Below are 20781 nucleotides of genomic sequence, written 5' to 3' on the forward strand. Positions count from 1 at the left end.
CACTGCTACACTCCGGCGAACATATATATAGAGAATAACTAATATACATCATGATGCGTATTGGATGTTTCTATTCTCTTACCAGGCTGCGCAGGGTTCGCAACACTCTCAATTATATGGGTCTGCATGATGGTTTAGCTCTTATGCCATTTCTCGTGAATACAGTCAACGCGCTTTTACTTTAACGGTGCTCGTTGTGCAATATTCATGTACATAGCGTCTCGTCTCTGTGCGTGTTGCATACATTGCCGAGCAAAAATTATCCGTAACTTTTGCACGCAATACGTAGCCTATGAATCCTACTTCTAAGGTGTGTAGATGAGTAATGCTACAAATTCCATCTATGGAAGTGTGGCATTGTAAGATTAATAACATTCAAGTAAAGTGATTCGTATATGATGAATATTAATAGGAGTCAATGTATACAGCTTTCTATTTATTTCATTAAAGAATATTAATATCTATATGTAAGGGATTTGAAATGTAATAGTAATTATTGTTCTAATATAACTCTGAAGTGAGTTACTCCGGTGTGCATGTTTCGACATAAGGATTTTATCTTTTTTGGTGAGGTTCGAACAAGTAATGTTGAGAAGTTGTCCCAAATGAATGCCTATAATTCACTTTATTATGAAGATAGAAATAGGACTTTCAACCGTGTCATTTTTAAATAAAATTGTAATGAGATGTATTCGCTTTTAAATGTGTGCAAGTCGTTTATTAGATTTAAGGCAATGTATCTAACAATTCAAAGACATGCGATTAAAGATATAACTTACGATGTTATTTTCTTTTATTGCGATTCTTATAATGTAATAAGAAGTGTGCGCAATTAGATCGATTTAACTCTTATTAAGTTGCTTTGTTTGATATATAGATATTTTGGTTATAGAAATTATACATATTGCACATCAAAGTTGTTCGATATGTAATCCCTATAAAAAGTCAATTCATATTAAGCAAAGGCAGTACTCGTGAATGATCGTATGCCGATCTAACATTCAATTATCCGCTTTTCCTGTGAAGGATATATTTTTCGATGGTTAAAGGGATGGCATTGTAAATGAAGCGTCTAGCTGAACTCGTACACCTCAGGTTGTTGATGGTTTGATTAATTAATGACTGTATTTGAGCTTTCGAGCTCGAGAGCTGTACATTTATTTGAGTTGAATTTTTGATTGATCGTTGTGTTGAACAAGTGCATTTCGGTCTCTGCGATATTATTATTACGTGAAAAGAACACTATTATATTAAAATTGAGAAATTAATTAATAAGATACGCAAAATAAGACCAAAAGATAGATACCGAAGAATTAAAAGAATGAAATATGCAGCAAATAATGAAAATTGAAATCGATATTTAAGAAACATTAAAAAAAGCTGAGAGTATGATTGTTATTTAATAGATTAATGTTGTAACAAAATTTATATTACTTATGGTAGTGTTCAAATCTAAGTTCTATTAGTCAAATAAACATGGTTCCTTTGTGTAGATGTAATGATTATATCTTTAAATATGAGGTAAACAACTAAATGATGGCTCACAATATTCTAGTGTTCTCAGCTGGCTTAAGTCTTTGCTCGTTAGCTATTTGGAGCTCAGAGTATCCGTAGAAATTATCATTTAAAAGGTGAAGACATGAGTCGACGAGCTATATGGAGCTTTAACTTGATTAGTGTACTTCGTTTGACGGACGAACTTTTTATTGCTTTAAATAACTTTTTTTTTTACTTGAAATTCTAGTATTAAGAAGCAATAAAATATCACAACGAAATCACAACGGACTGTTGTTTGATTTTCTAACAGAGCACCTTAATCCACATTCAGAGCTTCCGGTTTGGACGTGCTTCCACTCTTTGCCATAGAAGTTAAACGCGTTATTAGATATGAATATACATATATAATAACCTTTGTAATTAAAACTGCTTTTAAAAAGAAGACAACGTGACTGTTGTAGAAAAGAACCATGTGCAAATACGAGAAGAACTGTACAAGTATGAGTAAAAATGAGCATAGTATTATGCAGCGATTTTTTTCTCTAACAGCACTCTTCCTGAGTTCATTAATGGAGGGACCCTCCTCAACCTCTACGGGAGCAGGTGCCACTGACCTACAGAACCTGACATAGTATCTTCATCTTCTTCATTCTTTCCTCTCATTCAAGCAATAATGAATCACTCTACATCAAGCCTCAACACTCAATTAGGAGAATCATGCGACTCCTCTATTTAATAAGATATATATGCAGAGGAGGAATTCGAGTATGAGATATAGAACCAGAATAATTTAAGCAGGGGTCAATCCATCTTATAATAGTTCAAGTCGTAATTGAGACTCATGAAATGTCAGATATGCATTATGCAACGCCTTAAAATGAGTTGCATAGACTTATTTTAGAACCCTTTGCGCATGAAAAGAAAACTGGTTCATGAATGAAGATTATTTATTGCATGATCATATAATGTTAGTTTATTCATTGATGTTCTGCTGGGAATGCCCCCACGACGTTGTGATCATAAGCTCAATTAATTAAACTAATGTGAAATGAGGATATTGAGCTGCCACATATCTATAGATGCTTATCGATTATTCTGTATGAGGCTGGTCTTTATTTTCACTTATCTTGAACTAAGGGTTAGCTCATTAGTTAGACTAACATTTTAAGGTTCATATAGTTATTTTTTTATTTAATGTAATTTTATTGTTTTTTTTTGTGTTTAATTATGTTTGTCTCTTGGAATTTCCAAACCGGCTTTTTGGAATTCCAAGATGTGTTGTTTCCCATGCCGTGGCTTCCTTGGCTTCCACCATGGCTGCTTTTTTCGTGCTTTGCTCCTTGGATTCTGGTTTCCGCCTGGACTGCTGGTTTTTCCCGGAGCCTGGTGTTTTCTGTGGTGTGGCGGCCTTGGGTTCCGTGTGGCCTCCTTGCTCCCGTGGTTGTCCCTTTGTTCTTGAGCTTGGGCTTTTTCCCGTGAAGCTGGGGATTTCATGCTTGTGATGTTTTGGGTTTCTGTGAGAATTCAATGTTTGTTGCTTTTGGTATTCCCCTTTCATTACCTATTAAATATGAGGGCTTGTTATGGGGCTTTGTTATGTTTAAAGTTAGTGAAATTATGTTATTTTTGAAAAAGCTATACCTGCGGGTTTTGCTTGGAAAAGAGCTTGCGAGCTTTGTCCGTCTTCTTTCTCACCATCCCCTCTCGAAATTTCTTGCGAGCTCTTTCCAACCTTTCGTCTCGGCTTTCTAATCTCTTTCGTCTCCGCAAGTGCCACTCCACCTGTATCCCTCTTCTAATTGTGAAGCAATTTTAGGGGTTCATTTTGTTTGCTAGTCGTTTTAAATTTTAAAAAGTTGTAAGTCTTTTATTTCTAAGTTTATTTTAGGATTGAATGTAGGATTTTGTTCTAATATCTCTAAGTGATTCCCTTCTTTTTTGTGTTTCTTTTGGGTTGTCTATATGTGGGTTCAAGAGATATATAGGCCCCTGCCCACTGTATTTTTTTAAACGCCCCCCGGTATTTTTTTGCCCGCATCAATACAGCAATTGATTCCTTTCATTTTTTAATGCAGGAATTAAGAGAGCGCATAAAGCCATATTTCTTACGACGTTTGAAAAGTGAGGTATTTTTTTCAGTTGATGCAGCTAACAGTGCAAAGCTTTCTAAGAAGAATGAGATAATTGTTTGGTTAAAGTTGGCATCAGTTCAGGTACTATTTTACTGCAATAATCCCATGATTTTAGATTCTCATTGTTATAGTTAAATTTTATAGAAAAATTGACATTATGAACATAGGTAGATGAGCTTGAATTTTTTGTTGGCAGAGGCAACTCTATGAAGCTTTCCTGAAGAGTGAAATGGTTCATTCATCTGTTAGAGGTTCACCATTGGCTGCAATAACGGTAAGGATATAGTTCTAATTTTTAATTATATATTAATAGTGGATTCTATTATTTAACTACATGCTATCTCCCACTTTATTCCTAAGTCATCATGTAGGATTATTTTAATCCACACTTGTTTATAGATTTCTTAGACCATTGCATGAAATTCAACTTTATCTCTTTATATGGAGACAAATAGTTGTTTCCTGATTCTCCAAGTGATAAGGTTTTCTCCTAGGAAGGTACCATAGCTAATAATAGATTTCTTATGTATGTTATCTCCTGTCCGATCTTTATTTATGTATGCTTTTGTATTCTTTCTAAATAAGATTCATTCTTTTGAATTTTTTTAAGGTACCAAAGAGTTTTATATGTGGCCTATAAATAAAATTATTTAGGTTCACATGTGTACTGGCTTATAACACTTATGTTTTAGGCTATATCCAACTTTGTGCTGGCAAGATAAATAAGCTTCCTAATTAGTCTTTGATATCTTTCATTGTAAACTTATGGTTTGCTTAAGTTTTTTTATTTTTTCGGGTATATTTTATAAGAAGAGAATTTAATTGTAGTGTTTGTCATGTGGTATGTTGTTTCAAAGTCTATTAATCATATTCCATCAGAAGCATTGTGGGCTTCGAAATTTTGTGCCCCGACCTCTTCGCGCCTCTTTCTTTGACGTGGAGAGTTTTAATGAGTTTATATTATGGGGTAAATTTTTATAAGACAGATTGGGTTATTGAGAAGACACTACCCAGAGATTTCGCCCTCATTTTGCGAGGATTTTATGATATGATTTCTGGTTTCCCATAGGCGCAAGCCCCTATTGTTAATTATCCCTCCCGATAACGAGAGAGAATTTTCGATTAAGGCTAGTTGTTAAACAAGTCACAATAAGAAGCTAGTGTATAATAACAACAATTTTTGGGTTTGAATTTTAGATTTCATGATTTGAAATTCATCACTATAAATTCAAAACGGGTGATGATGGGGGAATGGTGACAAGCTCGATCAAGATCTCATTGCTTCGTCATCCTAGGTTGTCATAGCCTAAAAGCTAAAGGTAACACCCATTTCATTTGCCTCAAAGCTATAGGTTTCATCTAATTTCCTCCATCCATCTAATTTCCTCCAACCTCAAGTTTGTTGACCTGCTATGTCGTGCAAACAAAACAAAGAAAAAAAAATCAAAATAAAATGCCTTACCTGCCGCCCCACGTCGCACGATCCAGCGCCGCCCGTCGCACGTTGAGGCCATACCGAGCGTCGCGTCTCGCACGTCGCTCGCACGACTCGTTCGAGTCATTAAAAGGCCGAAGGTACGAGGCCTTTGGCCTCCTCTCGCGTCCGCTCTTCTCTTCCGCCACTTCTCCTCCTTCGTTTCTGTTCGGCTTCGTAACTTCGCAGAAGGTGTAGAGATTGCAAACGTCGCTGCTTCGGCTCCTTTGCTGGTTCGACTTCGCACCTTCCCCGACTTTCCCTTCCAGTAGGATCAGATGTTACGCAGTTTGGTCGGAAGCAATGGACGTAGCTCACTCGCTGTGAGGAAACATTCTTCCGTTGGCGTCGCTCCTCCGGCACCTCCGTGGCTATTCGACGACTCTCCCTTCCCTGCGGATCGAAAGTTAACATTTTGATCGGAAGCATCAACAGGAGCTCGCTGGTGAGGAAGGTAACTTTCACCTTCCACGTGCTTCTTTGGCCAAATCCCGTAAATCCGGCCGAACCATGAGAGGGGGGGAGGGTTTAATTTTTACTTTATTTATTATTATTAATTATTTTAATCATTATTTAATTATGATAATAATTAATTAATTATAATTAATTAATGTTTAGTAATTAATTACTGATTATAATTGATTGATATTAATCAATTATAATTATAATTAAATTTACTAATTATAATTAATTAATAATTAGTTATTAGTTATTATTATAATTATTTAATTATTATCATAATTAATAATTAGTTATTAATTACAATTAATGTTTGCAAATGCTCCTCCTACCTCGGTTCACGAGCCGACACCTCCGGCAGTCGTTGACGACTCCTCCCCGCCAATCTTCACGGTATAATTTCTAGGACCTTTGTTCGCTCTGTTACCTCGGCATGTGTGTCAAGTCGGTGGTCTGCCTATACACGCTTTTCTTAGCTTGGTGGGAAGGGCAACCGGCGCGACACCTATGACAAGGTAGGCGAGCGACCCTTGGTTCCAAATCCTGCCCTCGACGTGTGCGACGAGCCGGCTAACCACCTATACACGCTTTTCTTAGCGTGGTAGGTGGGAACCCAGTGCAATGCATACGACGAAGTTGGGATACCCATAAGTACCCGCTTGCGTGGAAACAACTGCTTTTTCTCTTGCAACAGGCACCGGTAGAAGACCCATACATGTTTTTCTTAGCGTGGTGGGAACAAAGACTTTACACGGCCGTGATGTCCTCGAAAGAGGGCACTTACCGTACACGCTTTTCTCTAGCGTGGCGGGAGGCCCAGTTTTCCGTGGTTTTTCCCCTAAAACGGGGGAGACGCCAGGAGGCTGCCGAAATTTCGGGTGTAATATTACTCTACTCGGACCTGTTTTGAAACTCTAAGAGAACAAAGATGTGGACTCAAGTTGAACATTTGAACTGGCACGAAGATCTGATTTGAACTATAAAGGACTTGTACTCGAACAAGAACAGAGGACTTGTGGACTTGAACTTGAACAAAACCCAAATGACTAATAAAAGGCCGAATCCAAGTGAAACAAAATCAGATTGGAACCAAAATTCAAGCCAAATCGAGTATTCAATTGAAATCAAAAGATCTCCAGAAGACTTTGAATAATCATTTGAACATACATTCAGACTCAAATTCAAAGGAAGTAAGTGCGGAAGACACTAAAATTGGACAAGACTCGGACTACAAGGGAGAAAGAAATAACCTTGCACACTGAGCTCATGAGGTTGATTCGAACTGGACTCAGACTTGAGTCAGATTCGACACCAATCAAACTACAACACCTCCTATGGATGTATTCAGTGTATGACACGACAAATGCAAATATCCGCAATCTACAGTAGAAGGCTCCTATGCATTCAACCTATGGCCTAAGCGAATGCAATTGTCCAACCACCTGAGGTTGGTGAAAATGTGGATTTGATGCAGGAGCAATGGTTCTTCTACAAACATTCATAGGAGCTCGTAGTAGATACAACAATCCCCACCAAGTCAATGCACTATAGAAACAAACAGTTGTAAGGTGTACGACTCCTACTCATGTATAACAACCAAAGATCTGCCCCTACAGCAGATGCAATCGTCCAACCACCCGAGATTGGTGAAAGGATGGACAAGGTGCAGAGACAATGGGTCTTCTACAAATACCTTCAGGAGGTTGTAGTTGATACAACGGTCCCGCACAAATGGATACTTGTGGATAACAACAGTGTGTATGTCATATGCACAACGAACCACTATGGACACAAGTACATCCCTACAACAATCTCTACGATTGCCTGCTGATTGAGAAGGCAATACGGGAGACCAATGACGGAGGACCCGTCCCTATAAGCAACTGCAAATTCATCAACAATACCACCTGAGATTGGTGAAAGGTGGATATGATGTAGGCAACAATGGGTCTCCTACGAATACTCCTAGGAGCTCGTAGTGAATACAACGAGTCCCCGTCAATATATACAAGTCGCTTGTGGACAATAACAGTGGGTATGTCGTATGTACAACGAACCACTGTGGACACAAGTATTGATATCACCTACAACATTGGTGATCAAGATCTTCAGGTATTTCGGGTACAAGGACGACTCGACATACAAAAAAGTACACCCCCTTGCAGAATCAGAAAGGGAGTTTGAACAAATTAGAACCAAACTTCCTGGTGTTCCAAAGTCTCTTCGTTGTTCTATACTTAAGGAGAAAATAGTTCTGGTGCCTCCGAACACTGGAAATAACAAGTCCACTACACCGAAGAGCTTAAAGGAAGTTCTTTACAAATCAGCAACAACTGGCTTTAAAGTCCAGAAGAAAGTCCCATCTCCGGTGAATGAGAAAGGGGGGAGTCAACATCAAGCTCTGAAATCAAATGTTGTGTATTCAAATGTCAATTATCTGCACAACTACAAATAACTTCAAAATACCCCTGCACGTACACTATAAATTGTATACACATAGGTACACTAAAGGGGTATATAAAAATCACCCGCATGGGCCCCGGCGAGCGTGTTATTGGTACACATGTGACGTCTAGGGATGCTGCGCAGGTTGACAAGTGAATCCAAGTTCGAACCGGATCCTTCTATACGGATTATAGGAGTCGACAGGGTTCAAACCTTTAAACAAATACATAGTTGTGGCGATCAGTGTATTTGTTTTAATACATTCATATTAGGCCTTCAAGACCTACAATCAAAAGAATTCACTAAACAAGAGGCACGAAGCCTATGAAACCCGATCCCCTATCAGTAAGTTGATAGGGTTGACAAGGTTTCATCAAAAGGAAATGACCCCAAACACCCCGATGTTGGCCGTGTTGAATGCAGATCTCAACCGGAGGGGTTTCCAAATATTTTCAAATGTCTCCCAAAAGTCAAAAGTTCCCAAATATTCCAAAGCTCCACCCAAATCCTTGAGATATGAATCAATAGGATATGATCGATAGGGCACAAAAGCCCTCTGTTAGCTAAGGTGAATTCAAATTTGTCCCCTTAGACAAACATTCAACCCCGGTCTACAAGGTCCCCTTGGACGAAGCAACCCATGGCTGCCAACAAGGATTTTTCTGTCAGGTTGGGTCGACTACCTCCTCTGACTAAGTAAACCAGGGACCACGATGGCCCGGGACGACGGAACCATGGGATCTTGATCGATTCCATCATCCATTCCCCCACCATCCGCTTTAAGTGCAAGATGGTGCAATTTCTGTTTTAAATATCAATTCCATCCAAATATCCAAACTTTCCAAATCCCCAAATTCAAACCCAATTTCCAAAATCTCTAAAGCCATGCTGCTACTATATGCCAGATAACACGTATTCTATACGTATCTGATTGACGACTAACCTTAATCGAAAGTTCTCTCTCGTGAACGGGAGGGGTAATTAACTATAGGGGCTTGCGCCTATAGGAAACCAGAACTCAGATCATAAAGTCCTCGCAAAATGAGGGCGAAATATATGGGTAGTGTCTTATCTACAAACCCATATACCTTCCAAAATTTATCCCGGAACTTATCCGTTAAAACTCCCTCGCTGAAACAAACAAAAGCAAAAAAAAGCGCGGCGGGGAGGCTGGGGCCGAATTTTCGGAGCCCACAAAATTGTATAAAAATTTTCTCTTCTTAACTCCAATGCTGAGGAGAATCTTCCAACATTTAGCCTAAAAGCTACATATTGCATATATTTCTTAGATCAAGACTCTAAGTATTATTTCAATTAACAATTAATCCTCCTCTCATTACATTTAAAATGTGACCTTTAGATGCCCCTTAGAAGTTTTCTATCTATTGAAGTTCATTCAGCTCTATTGGATGAATTTCACCAAGACCTACGTATAACCTTTAGGCATGTTCACCATTACTATTAGGTGAATATTCTTCTCTTAACCAAACATTAAGAGAACTCCAAAACACTTAAAAATCACCTAAGTTTATTTTGATGCAATGATTAATTATCTCCCCTAAAGGTGGGATGCCTATATTATTGTATCTTAGGACTTTATAAGTAGCAGGCTTGCCTTAAAGCAAGTTGTTGTTGCTTTATAGGTTTTTCATAACCCTCATAAATATGAAACATCTAAAAGATAAGAGGGATTTACATACCACTTTATTTTTTGTTATTTACATATATAACACCTAAAACTTTACGATTACATGTCTATTACCCATATAACAAAAATGAGTGCATCGAATAAAATTTTAAAGTTTGTAGGGTGGTGTGGGTGGTAATAATGAAATATATGAGTGATATATTTGATATTAAAATTTTATATGAGTGATAGGAATGTAATATTAAAGTTTTGGGTGTTAGATATGTAAATAGCATGAAATAAAGTGGTATGTATGTAAATTCCTCAAAAGATAAATAAAATCTTTAAGTCATAAACAACTTAAAGTGAAATAATCCTTGGTTTAAGATTAAACATTTTTATTTTGAAATAAAATTAAACACCTTTCATAATGTGACATGCTACATAAATTACACATACTTAGGTGTACAGCCCCTTCGGCATGTTAGGATTAGGATTTTTTCTTTTTAACACATGTGTTTGATGTTGTGGTTTGATGAATATTGGATTGTCTGTATGTGGGCACTTGCCCTTAAGTGGATAGTTTAAAAAATATATACATGCTTTACTTGCAGATGGTTATGTCCAAAAAGGGGGGCGTAATAAATCATAAATAAAAATGCTTGTATGACAGATGTTGCATAAAACCCTCAAGGAGACATGGCCAATATGGTAGAAGCAGGGGTTGGCACTTCAAGTTCCCGGCATTTCTAGATGATTTTTCATGCTTTATATATAAACTACTCCGAATTCTTATCCATTTTTGTAGGTTTTGAATCTTTTACATTTTTGACATGTATTTGATAGATTTAGGAGTTGTATGTTAAACTTTTGGTGTTCAGTTAAAGGAGGTGGATCAAGAGGATGTACCTGATAAAGGTGAAGCCAACAATATCTACTTAAAAGCTAGAACTTGAAGCCCACCCACAAGTAGAGTATGTAAATAAATATTTAATTAGGTTGCATAATAACAGACAACTTAGCTGTCAAACTTGTTTATAATAAATTTGAACTATAATTTACATTTCTTTTAATTGATTTTACATATATGCAAGCATGTGTTGATTGTTTACCTGGTTGTGCAATAGAAATGCATAATTCTTTCTAGGTTTATTCTTTGCTTTTGCTTGGGGGTGGCTGGACTTTTGATGCGGTAAGCTCTTAGGAAAAAAATAAGTTTTCTACCCATTAAAATATAAGCAATTTAAAATTAACTTTAGGCTCCATTATTTTTTAATATAAAAAAATTGCATAGCTCCCTTCAAGTAGCCAAGTTTTTCAAAATTCAAATTGATCATGCATAACCTAGTAAGTGTCATGTAGAAAAACCCTCACTTAAGGACCATATAACAAAAAAAAGTTGCATTTGTGAGCCAGCATTCTGCATACTTTTCATGGTTAGGCATTTTGGCCTAAAAAGTCATATTGTAAGTCCTATTCTCTAAATAAAAACAGTCTCCTTACTCTTCATAAGCATTGAGATCAAATGTCATGGTTTTAAGTGCGACTGGGAGGGTTGGCTGATTGTCCTTTTTAAGCAGGGTAATAAATTCAAAGGTCGGCCTGACTATGTCTAATTGAGGTGTAGTTTGTAAGTCCCTTGCACTTCGTTAGATTTAATTTTGAGGCACTACCCCTCTACATCGGGCTTATTATGTGATAGAAATGTACCCCTCAAACTTAAGGGAAAATTCTATAAGATGGTAGTGAGGCCTGCAATGCTTTATGGTGCCGAATGTTGGCCATTAAAAGAGAAGCATAATACTAAGTTAAGTGTGGCAGAGATGAGGATGCTCAGGTGGATGAGTGGCTTTACCCTTAGAGATAGGATACGAAATGAGCATATACGTGAAAAGGTTGGAGTAGCTCCAGTAGAAGATAAGATTAGAGAGAGTCGCCTTAGATGGTTTGGTCACATAAAACGGCGGCCTTGCGATGACCCGGTTAGGAGAATAGATGTATTAGATTTGACTTATGTTAAGAAAGGTAGGGGTAGACCTAAAAAGACTTGGTTAGAAAATATTAGGAATGACCTTTCTTTATTAGATTTAAACGAGAATTTGACTTTTAATAGGATACAATGAAGAAAAAGGATTCATGTAGCTGACCCCACGTAGTGGGATAAAGGCTTGATGTTGTTGTTGTTGTACCCCTCTACAACCTAACCTTAGTTCTATGGTCTGAGGCAGTGTTTGATTTTAGTTATCTCTTAAGTTCTCATCTTCCGAGAATTTCCTCCAACACGTTTTATTGGAATGTAAGCACCAACATTCTAATTAAAATTGTCAACTTAAACAAGAATTAGATTCTAAAATGTAAAACCCAATATATGATAGTTTTAGTACCTCTGAGTTTCTTCTTAGATTTAAGTACTGCTACTTTTTCTCCCTTGGCTCCCATTCTAAGAATTGCAATCAAATTTGATCCCCCTCTATGTTGCACCGATACACCTATTTATGAAGGCGTGCTGTATCCGATACACCGATACACGAATACGCCTCCGATACTCCACCGATACGTGTCGGATACGCCAAAGCCGTATTCAATTAAAATACTATTTAATTTCAAAAGGACACATGTATTTGGTACGCGTGTCCGTTGAAAAACAAAAAGAAATCCAAAGAAAAAAGACGTTTTGTATTTACTTCCGCTGTTGCGAGCAAGATTCTTTTATTTCTGAGATGGATTTGAGTCTCTTGATGATATGAAAATATTAAAAATTACTAATCTTTCACTTGATGAGCTTGAATTAGAAGCTATGATATTTATTAAAGTTGATATAGAAGTTCAAAGACAAACCAATGAAGAAGATAAATATATCATTCATTCTATTGAATAGTTGAAACTCCATGTACTAGATAATTTATGTTTATGCTTTTGTTGTTGTACTGGACATTTAATGGTTACTTATATTTTGATATTATAAGTTACAAGGCTACAAATGATGTTGTTGTCATTTTTTTTTGTTCAAATATTATGCTTTGATTGATTTCTTAATTTTTATGTATGATTATAAATTATAATGCCGCGTCCGCGCCGTACCCGTATCCTGTCTTTTTAAGAATTGACGTATCCCGTATCCGTATCGTGTCGCATCTGTGTCGCCGTATCCGTATCGGTGCAACATATATCCCCCTTTTCATTTGAAATTCCAAAAGACCAAAAATCATTAAAGAAGAATTTCATGGATTTTAAAATAAAAACTTTAGACAAAATTTAGATGATTTTTAAAAGAAAGAAAATAACTAGTTTAATCAAAGGTTTTTTCAAATACCAAATCTTGAGATATAGTTAATCATAGGGGCTTGCCTCTGTGGGGCATCCGTATCTCATAATAAAATATACCCCATTTAACCAAATATTGAATGGTGGAATATTTGTTAAAATCGTAAATTTTGTTATTGAGTATATATGGAAATTATATTTTTTATCCTTCGGGATAATATATCATTTTTTCTTATGTCATGCTCGATTAGAAAATATGCAATCCGTTGAGGATGACAATTTCTCCAACAAGGCCGATTTTCTAGCAATCCGTGCGCTACATCGAGTCAAATTAATCACGGGTGTTGACCTCTACTCAGATAGTCGGGAGAAAACAAAAGAAAAGTGATAAAAAATTGCCAAATCATTACACACTTGCACTATGTCAAGGCCCATCCCGTATCACTGCCGATATCCTGCTTAAATCACGCAAAATCCAATCGCAGCGCTGCTATTCGGTATTGTTTCATAGTCGCTCATACCTGCGTGTGGAAGACTTCGCCCCCCTCTTGCATTAAAATGAGGTTGAATGGAGCCCTTTACTTCTTCCTTTGTCATTCGCAAACCCCGACCCAAAACCTCCACCGCCGAAGCCCCTTCCACGCGTGAAGAAGCTTTCGTTTGCCTCTTCTCCCTCACACTCGAACTCCAATCTCCGACTCCTCTTCCCAACCTCCGTCGACTCCAAGCCCTGTCCGACCTCCTCTAATCGACAAGTCGCAGTTGAACTCCACCTTCCATGTTTCTTCCGCCTCCCGCCGCTTCTTCCTCACTATCGAACTCGAACCGAACCGAAGAGCTCCACCCAACCGAACGTCCAAACCCGACGCTTCTTCCTCCTTCCCGTTCTTCCCTCAGCTAAATTTCGAAGGCAACCTATTCCGACCCCATCCCGACGCCCAACTCTCCAATCCGAAAGCCTACATCATTGCTAGTTGACTTTGCCCCTTTGACGACGTTCCCTTGCCGTTAGACTGGTAGTTACAACATTTTGATCGAAATAAACGACGAGAGCTAGCTCACTGTGCAAGTAGCCTTCTCCTTTTTGCATAATTCTTAGCTAAATCCCTTGAAGCCGTCGAACTCCTGGGAAACAGATGGCTTATCTCTCTGTTTAATAGGATTTAACCTAAATCCTATCCTAATCCTACTCTAATTCAACTCAAATGCTACCTGAATCCTATTCAAAACTTGTATAAATCCTAAATCCTGTTTGACAGGATTAAATCCCCTTAATCCTATTTCAAGTCCTACATAAATTTGTTCGAATTAATTTTAATTAGTTATAATTAATTAAATTTAATTATGATTAATTATATTTATTATAATTAATAATTATTAATCATAATTAATTAAATTTAATTATTATTAATTAATCCTACATTAATTGTAATTAACAAAATCTAATTATAATTAAGTCTAATTAATTATTTTTAATCATAATTAATTTTAGTGGGATAAAGGCTTGATGTTGTTGTATAATTAATTTTTTAAAAAAAGAAAGATAAGAATGGGAGATTTTCCCTTGCCTCGATTTGCGTGTTAGCATTGCTGTCATCGTGCATATATAAGACTTCTAACTTGAAACGCCGCTCTCGACGCTAGCTATGAGCCGGTGGACCTCCCTACGCTTTCACATAGCACGGTTGGAGGAAAATCTGTGCGACGCTCGCGATGAGGTGGGTATGCCTCGAGGCGCTGACGTAGCTTGCGGAGGACGAAAACTAAGTACCTGTGTGTAGGGAAACAACTGCGCTCTTTCAAAATAGGTACTCGAAGACCCTTAAGCGCTCATGTAGCGTAGCTGGGATTGAAGAAAATGCAGGTTCGGTATCATTCGACACTTACCTGAATCGCTCATGTAGTGTGGAGCGGAATGCTAGTCTAACAAAATTTCTCCTAAACGGGGATATGTCGGAGGCTATTGAAATTTTCGGTGAAAACAGGGGACTGAACTTGTAGAATTCTGAAACAACATTGAACTTGAACCAAATGCAAATGAATTTGAACAAAAAAAGAGACAATAGGGGACTTGTTGATGTAGGCAAAGGGGGGTTCAACTCAGGCCCAAATTAAATCAATTTTGGCCCCTCCCGAGTCTTCAAGCTCAAAGAATTTTGAGCTGAAATTTAGCTCATTTATGAGCTGGTTTTTAGTTCATTTATTGGACTAGAGGTTAGCTCATTATTAACTAAGTTTTAGCTCATATTTATCTTTATTTAATGCACATTTATTATAGTTTTTAATGTTTTAAGTTATGGTGTCTCTTGGATTCCAAAAGGGTTTTTGGAATCCCAAGATTGATGTTTTTTTTTCCCATGTGTGGCTCCTTGAATTCCACCATGGCTTTTTGTGCATTTGCCCCCTTGGATTCCGGCCGGCTGCTGGTTTTCCGTGCCTGGGCTCTTTCTCGTGACCGTGCTCCTTGGTTCCGTGCGGCTTCCTCGTCTCCCTTGGCTGCCTCTTCGGTTCCTTGGCTTGGGTGTATTTTTCGTGTAAGGCATTTGGGATTAATGCTTGTGATGTTTAAGTTCTTGTGATAATTAATATTAGTGTCTCTTGGTATTCTTCTTTCATACCTATAAATATGGGAGGATTTGTAATGTTTTAAAAAAAGTGAATGATATGTTATTTTTGGAAAAGCTATAACTTGCGGGTTTGCTTCGGAAATCCTGCGGGCTCTTTCCACCCTTCTTTTTGGCTTCTAACCTCTTTCGTCTCTCCTCAAGTGCCACTCCACCTGTATCATTCTTCTCTAAGTGAAGCAACTTTAGGGTGTCGTCAAGTGATTGAATCAAGTTTGTAAGTCGGTTAAATTTTGCAAGAGTCATTGTTGCAAGTCTTTTGATTTCTAGTTTTTACATATTATTTGAAATGTAAGAGTTTGTTCTTCCCCTTCTTTCTCGTCTGTATTCATTTTCGTCGGTAGAAGTCCAGTCCGAGTTTTTTTTTTATTAGTGTTGCTTCTTGTGGGCGAAGGGTATAGGCACCCCTATTTTTTTTGCCCTCATCATTTGATATCAGAGCAAGTTAGGAAGTCCTAAGATTTGGTCGTCAAATTTTGGTTTGTCAATTTTGTTTGTCAAGTTTTTAGTGAATCATAACAGTTGTTGTGATTCTTGTGAGTCTTAAGTTTTTAGCTTGTTGAGTCTAAGTTTAGGTTGAATCTTGTAAGTCTTTCTTTGAGTCTTATTTTTTTTGAAGTCTTGTTTGAGTCATAAAAAAAAAAGAAGAAAAAAGACAAAAAAATCAAAGAAAACAAGTCCGATGAAATTTAAGATTCTATGGATATGTGGATTCCATCAAAGTCAACACATCCTCTGGAATATGAACTGTAGAAGCTTCAATCTTGGATGCACATACGTATAGAAAGATACTTCAAAAAAAAAAAACAATGCTTACAAGATAAATTTCTAAAAGAGCGAGATGAGATCCTGCAGAAATATGAAGATAAGATCAAAGAGCTAGATGCGACGCCTTTGCCTCCTCAAAAGAAACCAAAGCTAACTCATCGGGAGATGAATTCTCAAGAAGGGGAGTCTGATGTAGGCAAAGGGGGGTCAACTCAGGCCAAAATTAAATATTTTTTGGGCCCTCCCGAGTCTTCAAGCTCAAAGAAGTTTGAGCTGATATTTAACTCATTTATGAGCTGGTTTTTAGTTCATTTATTGGACTAGAGGTTAGCTCATTATTAGCTAAGTTTTAGCTCATATTTATCTTTTATTTAATGCACTTTTATTATAGTTTTTAATGTTTTAAGTTATGGTGTCTCTTGGGTTCCAAAAGGGCTTTTGGAATCCCAAGATTGATGCTTTATTTTCTCATGTGTGGCTCCTTGAATTCCACCTTGGCTTTTTGTGCATTTGCCCCCTTGGATTCCGGCCGGCTGCTGGTTTTTCGTGCTTGGGCTCTTTCCACCATGCGGGCTCTTTCCACCCTTCTTCTTGGCTTCTAACCTCTTTCGTCTCTCCGCAAGTGCCACTTCACCTGTATCTTTCTTCTCTAAGTGAAGCAACTTTAGGGTGTCGTCAAATGATTGAGTCAAGTTTGTAAGTCGGTTAAATTTTGCAAGAGTCATTGTTGTAAGTCTGTTGATTTCTAGTTTTTACATTTTATTTGAAATATAAGAGTTTGTTCTTCCCCTTCTTTCTCATCTGTATTCATTTTCGTCGGTAGAAGTCCAGTCCGAGTTTTTTTTTATTAGTGTTGATTCTTGTGGGCGAAGGGTATAGGCACCCTTATATTTCTTGCCCCCACCAATTTGGTATCAGAGCAAGTTAGGAAGTCCTAGGTTTGTGAGTTTGTCAAGTTTTGATTTTGTTTGTCAAGTCAAGTCTTGTTGGTGAGTCTTGAAAGTATTTTGAGTCTTAAGTTTTTAGCTTGTTGAGTCTAAGTTTCTTTTAGGTTGAGTCTTTCTTTGAGTCTTTTTTTGTCTTGTTTCAGTCGTGAAAAAATGAAAAAAGACAAAAAGACAGAAGAAAGCAAACCTGAGGAAATTGAAGATTCTATGGATAGGTGGATTCCAACAAAGTCAACACATCCTCTGGAATATGAACTATACAAACTTCAATCATGGATGCACATACGTACAGAAAGGTACTTCAAGAAAAAGCAGCGTTTACAAGATAAATTTCTGAAAGAATGAGATGAGATCATGCAGAAATATGAAGACCTGATTAATGAATTGGATGCTTCGTCTTCTCCTCTTCGGAAGACAACCAGAACTGACTCATCGGGAGCTGAGTCCTCAAGAAGGGGAGAATATGATGTAGACAAAGGGGGGGGGGTCAACCCATGTCCAAAATAAATCAATTTTGGCCTCCCTCGAGTTTACAAGCTCAATCAATTTGAGCTGAAATTTTAGCTCATTTATGAGTTGATCTTTAGTTCATTTATTGAATTAAGGGTTAGCTCATTATTAGCTATGATTTTAGTTCATAGTTATCTTTTTATTAAATGTACTTTTTATGTTTTTAATGTTTTAAGTTATGATGTCTCTTGGAATTCCAAACCGGTTTTTGGAATTCCAAGATTTGCTTTTTCCCATGTGGTGGCTCTTTGGCTTCCACCATGGCCTTTAGTATTTTGTGCTTTTGCCCATTGGGATTCCGGCCGGCTGCTGGTTTTCCGCACCTGGGCTCTTTCCCATGGCTGTGGCTCCTCGGTTTCGTGCGGCCTCGTTGTCTTCCGCGGTGGCTGCTTCGGTTCCTGGGTTTGGGCTGTTTTCCGTAAAGCATGGGGGGGATTCCATGCATTTGATGCTTAGGTTCTAGTGGAAGTTAATGTTTTGTGTCTTTTGGTCTTCCCTTTTCATACCTATATATATGGATTATGGGTGGTATTGTATTGTTTTAAAAGTGTTGAATGTTATGTGATTTTTGGAAATGTCAACCTGCGGGTTTCATGGAAAAGCTTGCGAGCTTTGTCCGTCTTCTTTCTCATCCCCTCCGGAAATCCTGCGGGCTCTTTCCAACCTTTCGTCTTGTCTTCTAATCTCTTTGTCTCTCCGTAAGTGCCACTCCACCTGTATCTTTCTTTCAAGTGCAGCAACTTTAGGGTGTCGTCTTTAATTTCAATTTTGCAAGTCGTCGTCGTTTGTAAGGTTTGTAATTTCTTCTTTTTAGTTTAATTTGAAATGTAAGAGTTTGTTCTTCCTTTTCTCATCTTTAATCATTTTCGTTTGTAGAAGTCCAGTCCGAGTCCTTTTTATTAGTCTTGCTTCTTGTGGGCGAAGGTATAGGCACCACTATATTTTTTGCCCGCATCATTTGGTATCAGAGCAAGTTTGGAAGTCCTAGGATTTGGTCGTCAAATTTTGGTTTGTCAAATTTGTTTGTCAAGTTTTTAGTGAATCATAACAGTTGTTGTGATTCTCGTGAGTCTTATTGTGAGTCTTAAGTTTTTAGCTTGTTGAGTCTAAGTTTAGGTTGAATCTTTTGAGTCTTGTTTGTTTTTTGAAGTCTTGTTTGAGTCATCAAAAAAAAAAAAAAAAAAAAAGACAAAAATCAAAGAAAACAAGTCCGATGAAATTAAAGATTCTATGGATAGGTGGATTCCATCAAAGTCAACACATCCTCTGGCATATGAACTGTACAAGCTTCAATCTTGGATGCACATACGTACAGAAAGGTACTTCAAAAAAAAAGCAACGCTTACAAGATAAATTTCTGAAAGAGCGAGATGAGATCCTGCAGAAATATGAAGATAAGATCAAAGAGCTAGATGCGATGCCTTTGCCTCCTCAAAAGAAACCAAAGTTAACTCATCGGGAGATGAGTTCTCAAGAAGGGGAGTCTGATGTAGGCAAAGGAAGGGGGGGGGGTCAACTCAGGCCCAAATTAATTCAATTTTGGCCCCTCCCGAGTCATCACTTGTACTTGGACTTCTGAGCAAAATGCAAAATGACTTATTGAATTTGAATACAAGAGACTCGAACAAAATATACTAGGAACTGGATACTAAATCAATGAATGCATGATCTTAATCCTGAGCAACCAAATAAAGATATGTCAATCAATGAATGAACAAGAGATTTGCAAATGGACAATTTCACAAGACAATCAGTTTGCAAGCAATATCAAGCAAATGCGACTGAATGAACATAAAGCTTATGGTAAACAAGAATCCAATCATCATTTGCTTGCAATCAATCATTAGCTAGAATCAAGAAGGACATATGACCATATTCAAATGTATGAAATGATAATGCATTCAACTGAACATGCATGAATGTCAACAAACAGATAGAAGACTCATGACATGTGAAGGACGCAATGATCTACACATAAGCAAAGATCAATTGCAGGATACAACAATATTCTTGCGATCAAAATATAGGACCTCAATGAAATACCAATAAATTATCACATTGGTTGGAATACAAATTGATAACCAATAATAATGTTGATGCTATCATTCATATCACAAACCAGATGATGATTGACCCATATTATTTATCCCGGTCATCCAAATGAAAGTAAACATATGTACAAGAAATTTAGAATGAATGAAAAACAAGCTCTCAAAAGTTATGCAAACAAAGAATGATAGAATTGAGATATCTCAGGCTATTCAATGAAGTTAGCATGCATGCAATGATTAAATAAGGAGTATGGTTATATGCCTGCAACTAGTAGCACAAAGCTTCCCATAATGTTCAAAGCCCTCATATCGAATGAGACATGAATATCAAAAGATAATGATTGTTGGGAGCATTCTGAAGTCTCTTTCAAGAACAATAGATCCATAATGCATGCAACATGTAATGGTTGTGATGATTTCTTCATACGAATGCAGCACATCATTCACAAGCAACTCCAAGAAGACTTGTGGATATTTTTTATGAACAATACTCACCTTCACAATCAACGACAATCAAGAGAGAGTTATGTTCTAATCATGGTAGATCATGAAGTACCTCAGTAGTGACTCGATTTGTCCAGGTGTATTTAAGATGTCATTCATGCCATGCACAATGAGCATTACGGCTTCCCTCCAGTCAACGACATCCGACTCGCGGACAAATACCGTAGTTGCCTACGAGTGCTGAAGGTCAACACACAATGGGTGTCATGAATGGACTGATGTGCCTTCAATCACTATAGTTGCTAGTTCAAGGTAGTGGCCACTAATTTTGAAAATATAGGGCATCAGCAAGGACACAGTCATCTAAGATTGAAATGATTGATTCTTTATTTAAACTGACACTAAAAAGATGAGGATGAAGACATCATTAGGTAGTTGCCTGTTAATTTCTACATGAGTTCTGGGAAGAGAAAATCAGATAAAATCATTATTTTCAATGAATGGAATGAGCGAGTCTCACTTCAACCAGGTTCTGAACA

General features: G+C 37.4%; 1 protein-coding gene across 5 annotated transcripts in view; it reads left to right on the plus strand.

Annotated features, from left to right (window-relative positions):
- The window catches only part of LOC110101782 (protein CHROMATIN REMODELING 24), a 119669-nt gene that overhangs the window by 8193 nt on the left and 90695 nt on the right, over positions 1–20781 (plus strand). For all 5 annotated transcript variants that reach the window (XM_028691772.1, XM_020829844.2, XM_028691769.1 and 2 more), the window contains 2 exons: positions 3573–3710; positions 3826–3903. In XM_028691772.1, coding sequence (XP_028547605.1) covers positions 3573–3710; positions 3826–3903 — 216 coding nt within the window. The remainder of the gene's footprint in view (positions 1–3572; positions 3711–3825; positions 3904–20781) is intronic.

The sequence above is a fragment of the Dendrobium catenatum genome, unplaced genomic scaffold (genome assembly GCF_001605985.2).
Source record: "Dendrobium catenatum unplaced genomic scaffold, ASM160598v2 original_scaffold_67303, whole genome shotgun sequence".
In the NCBI taxonomy this organism is placed as follows: domain Eukaryota; kingdom Viridiplantae; phylum Streptophyta; class Magnoliopsida; order Asparagales; family Orchidaceae; genus Dendrobium; species Dendrobium catenatum.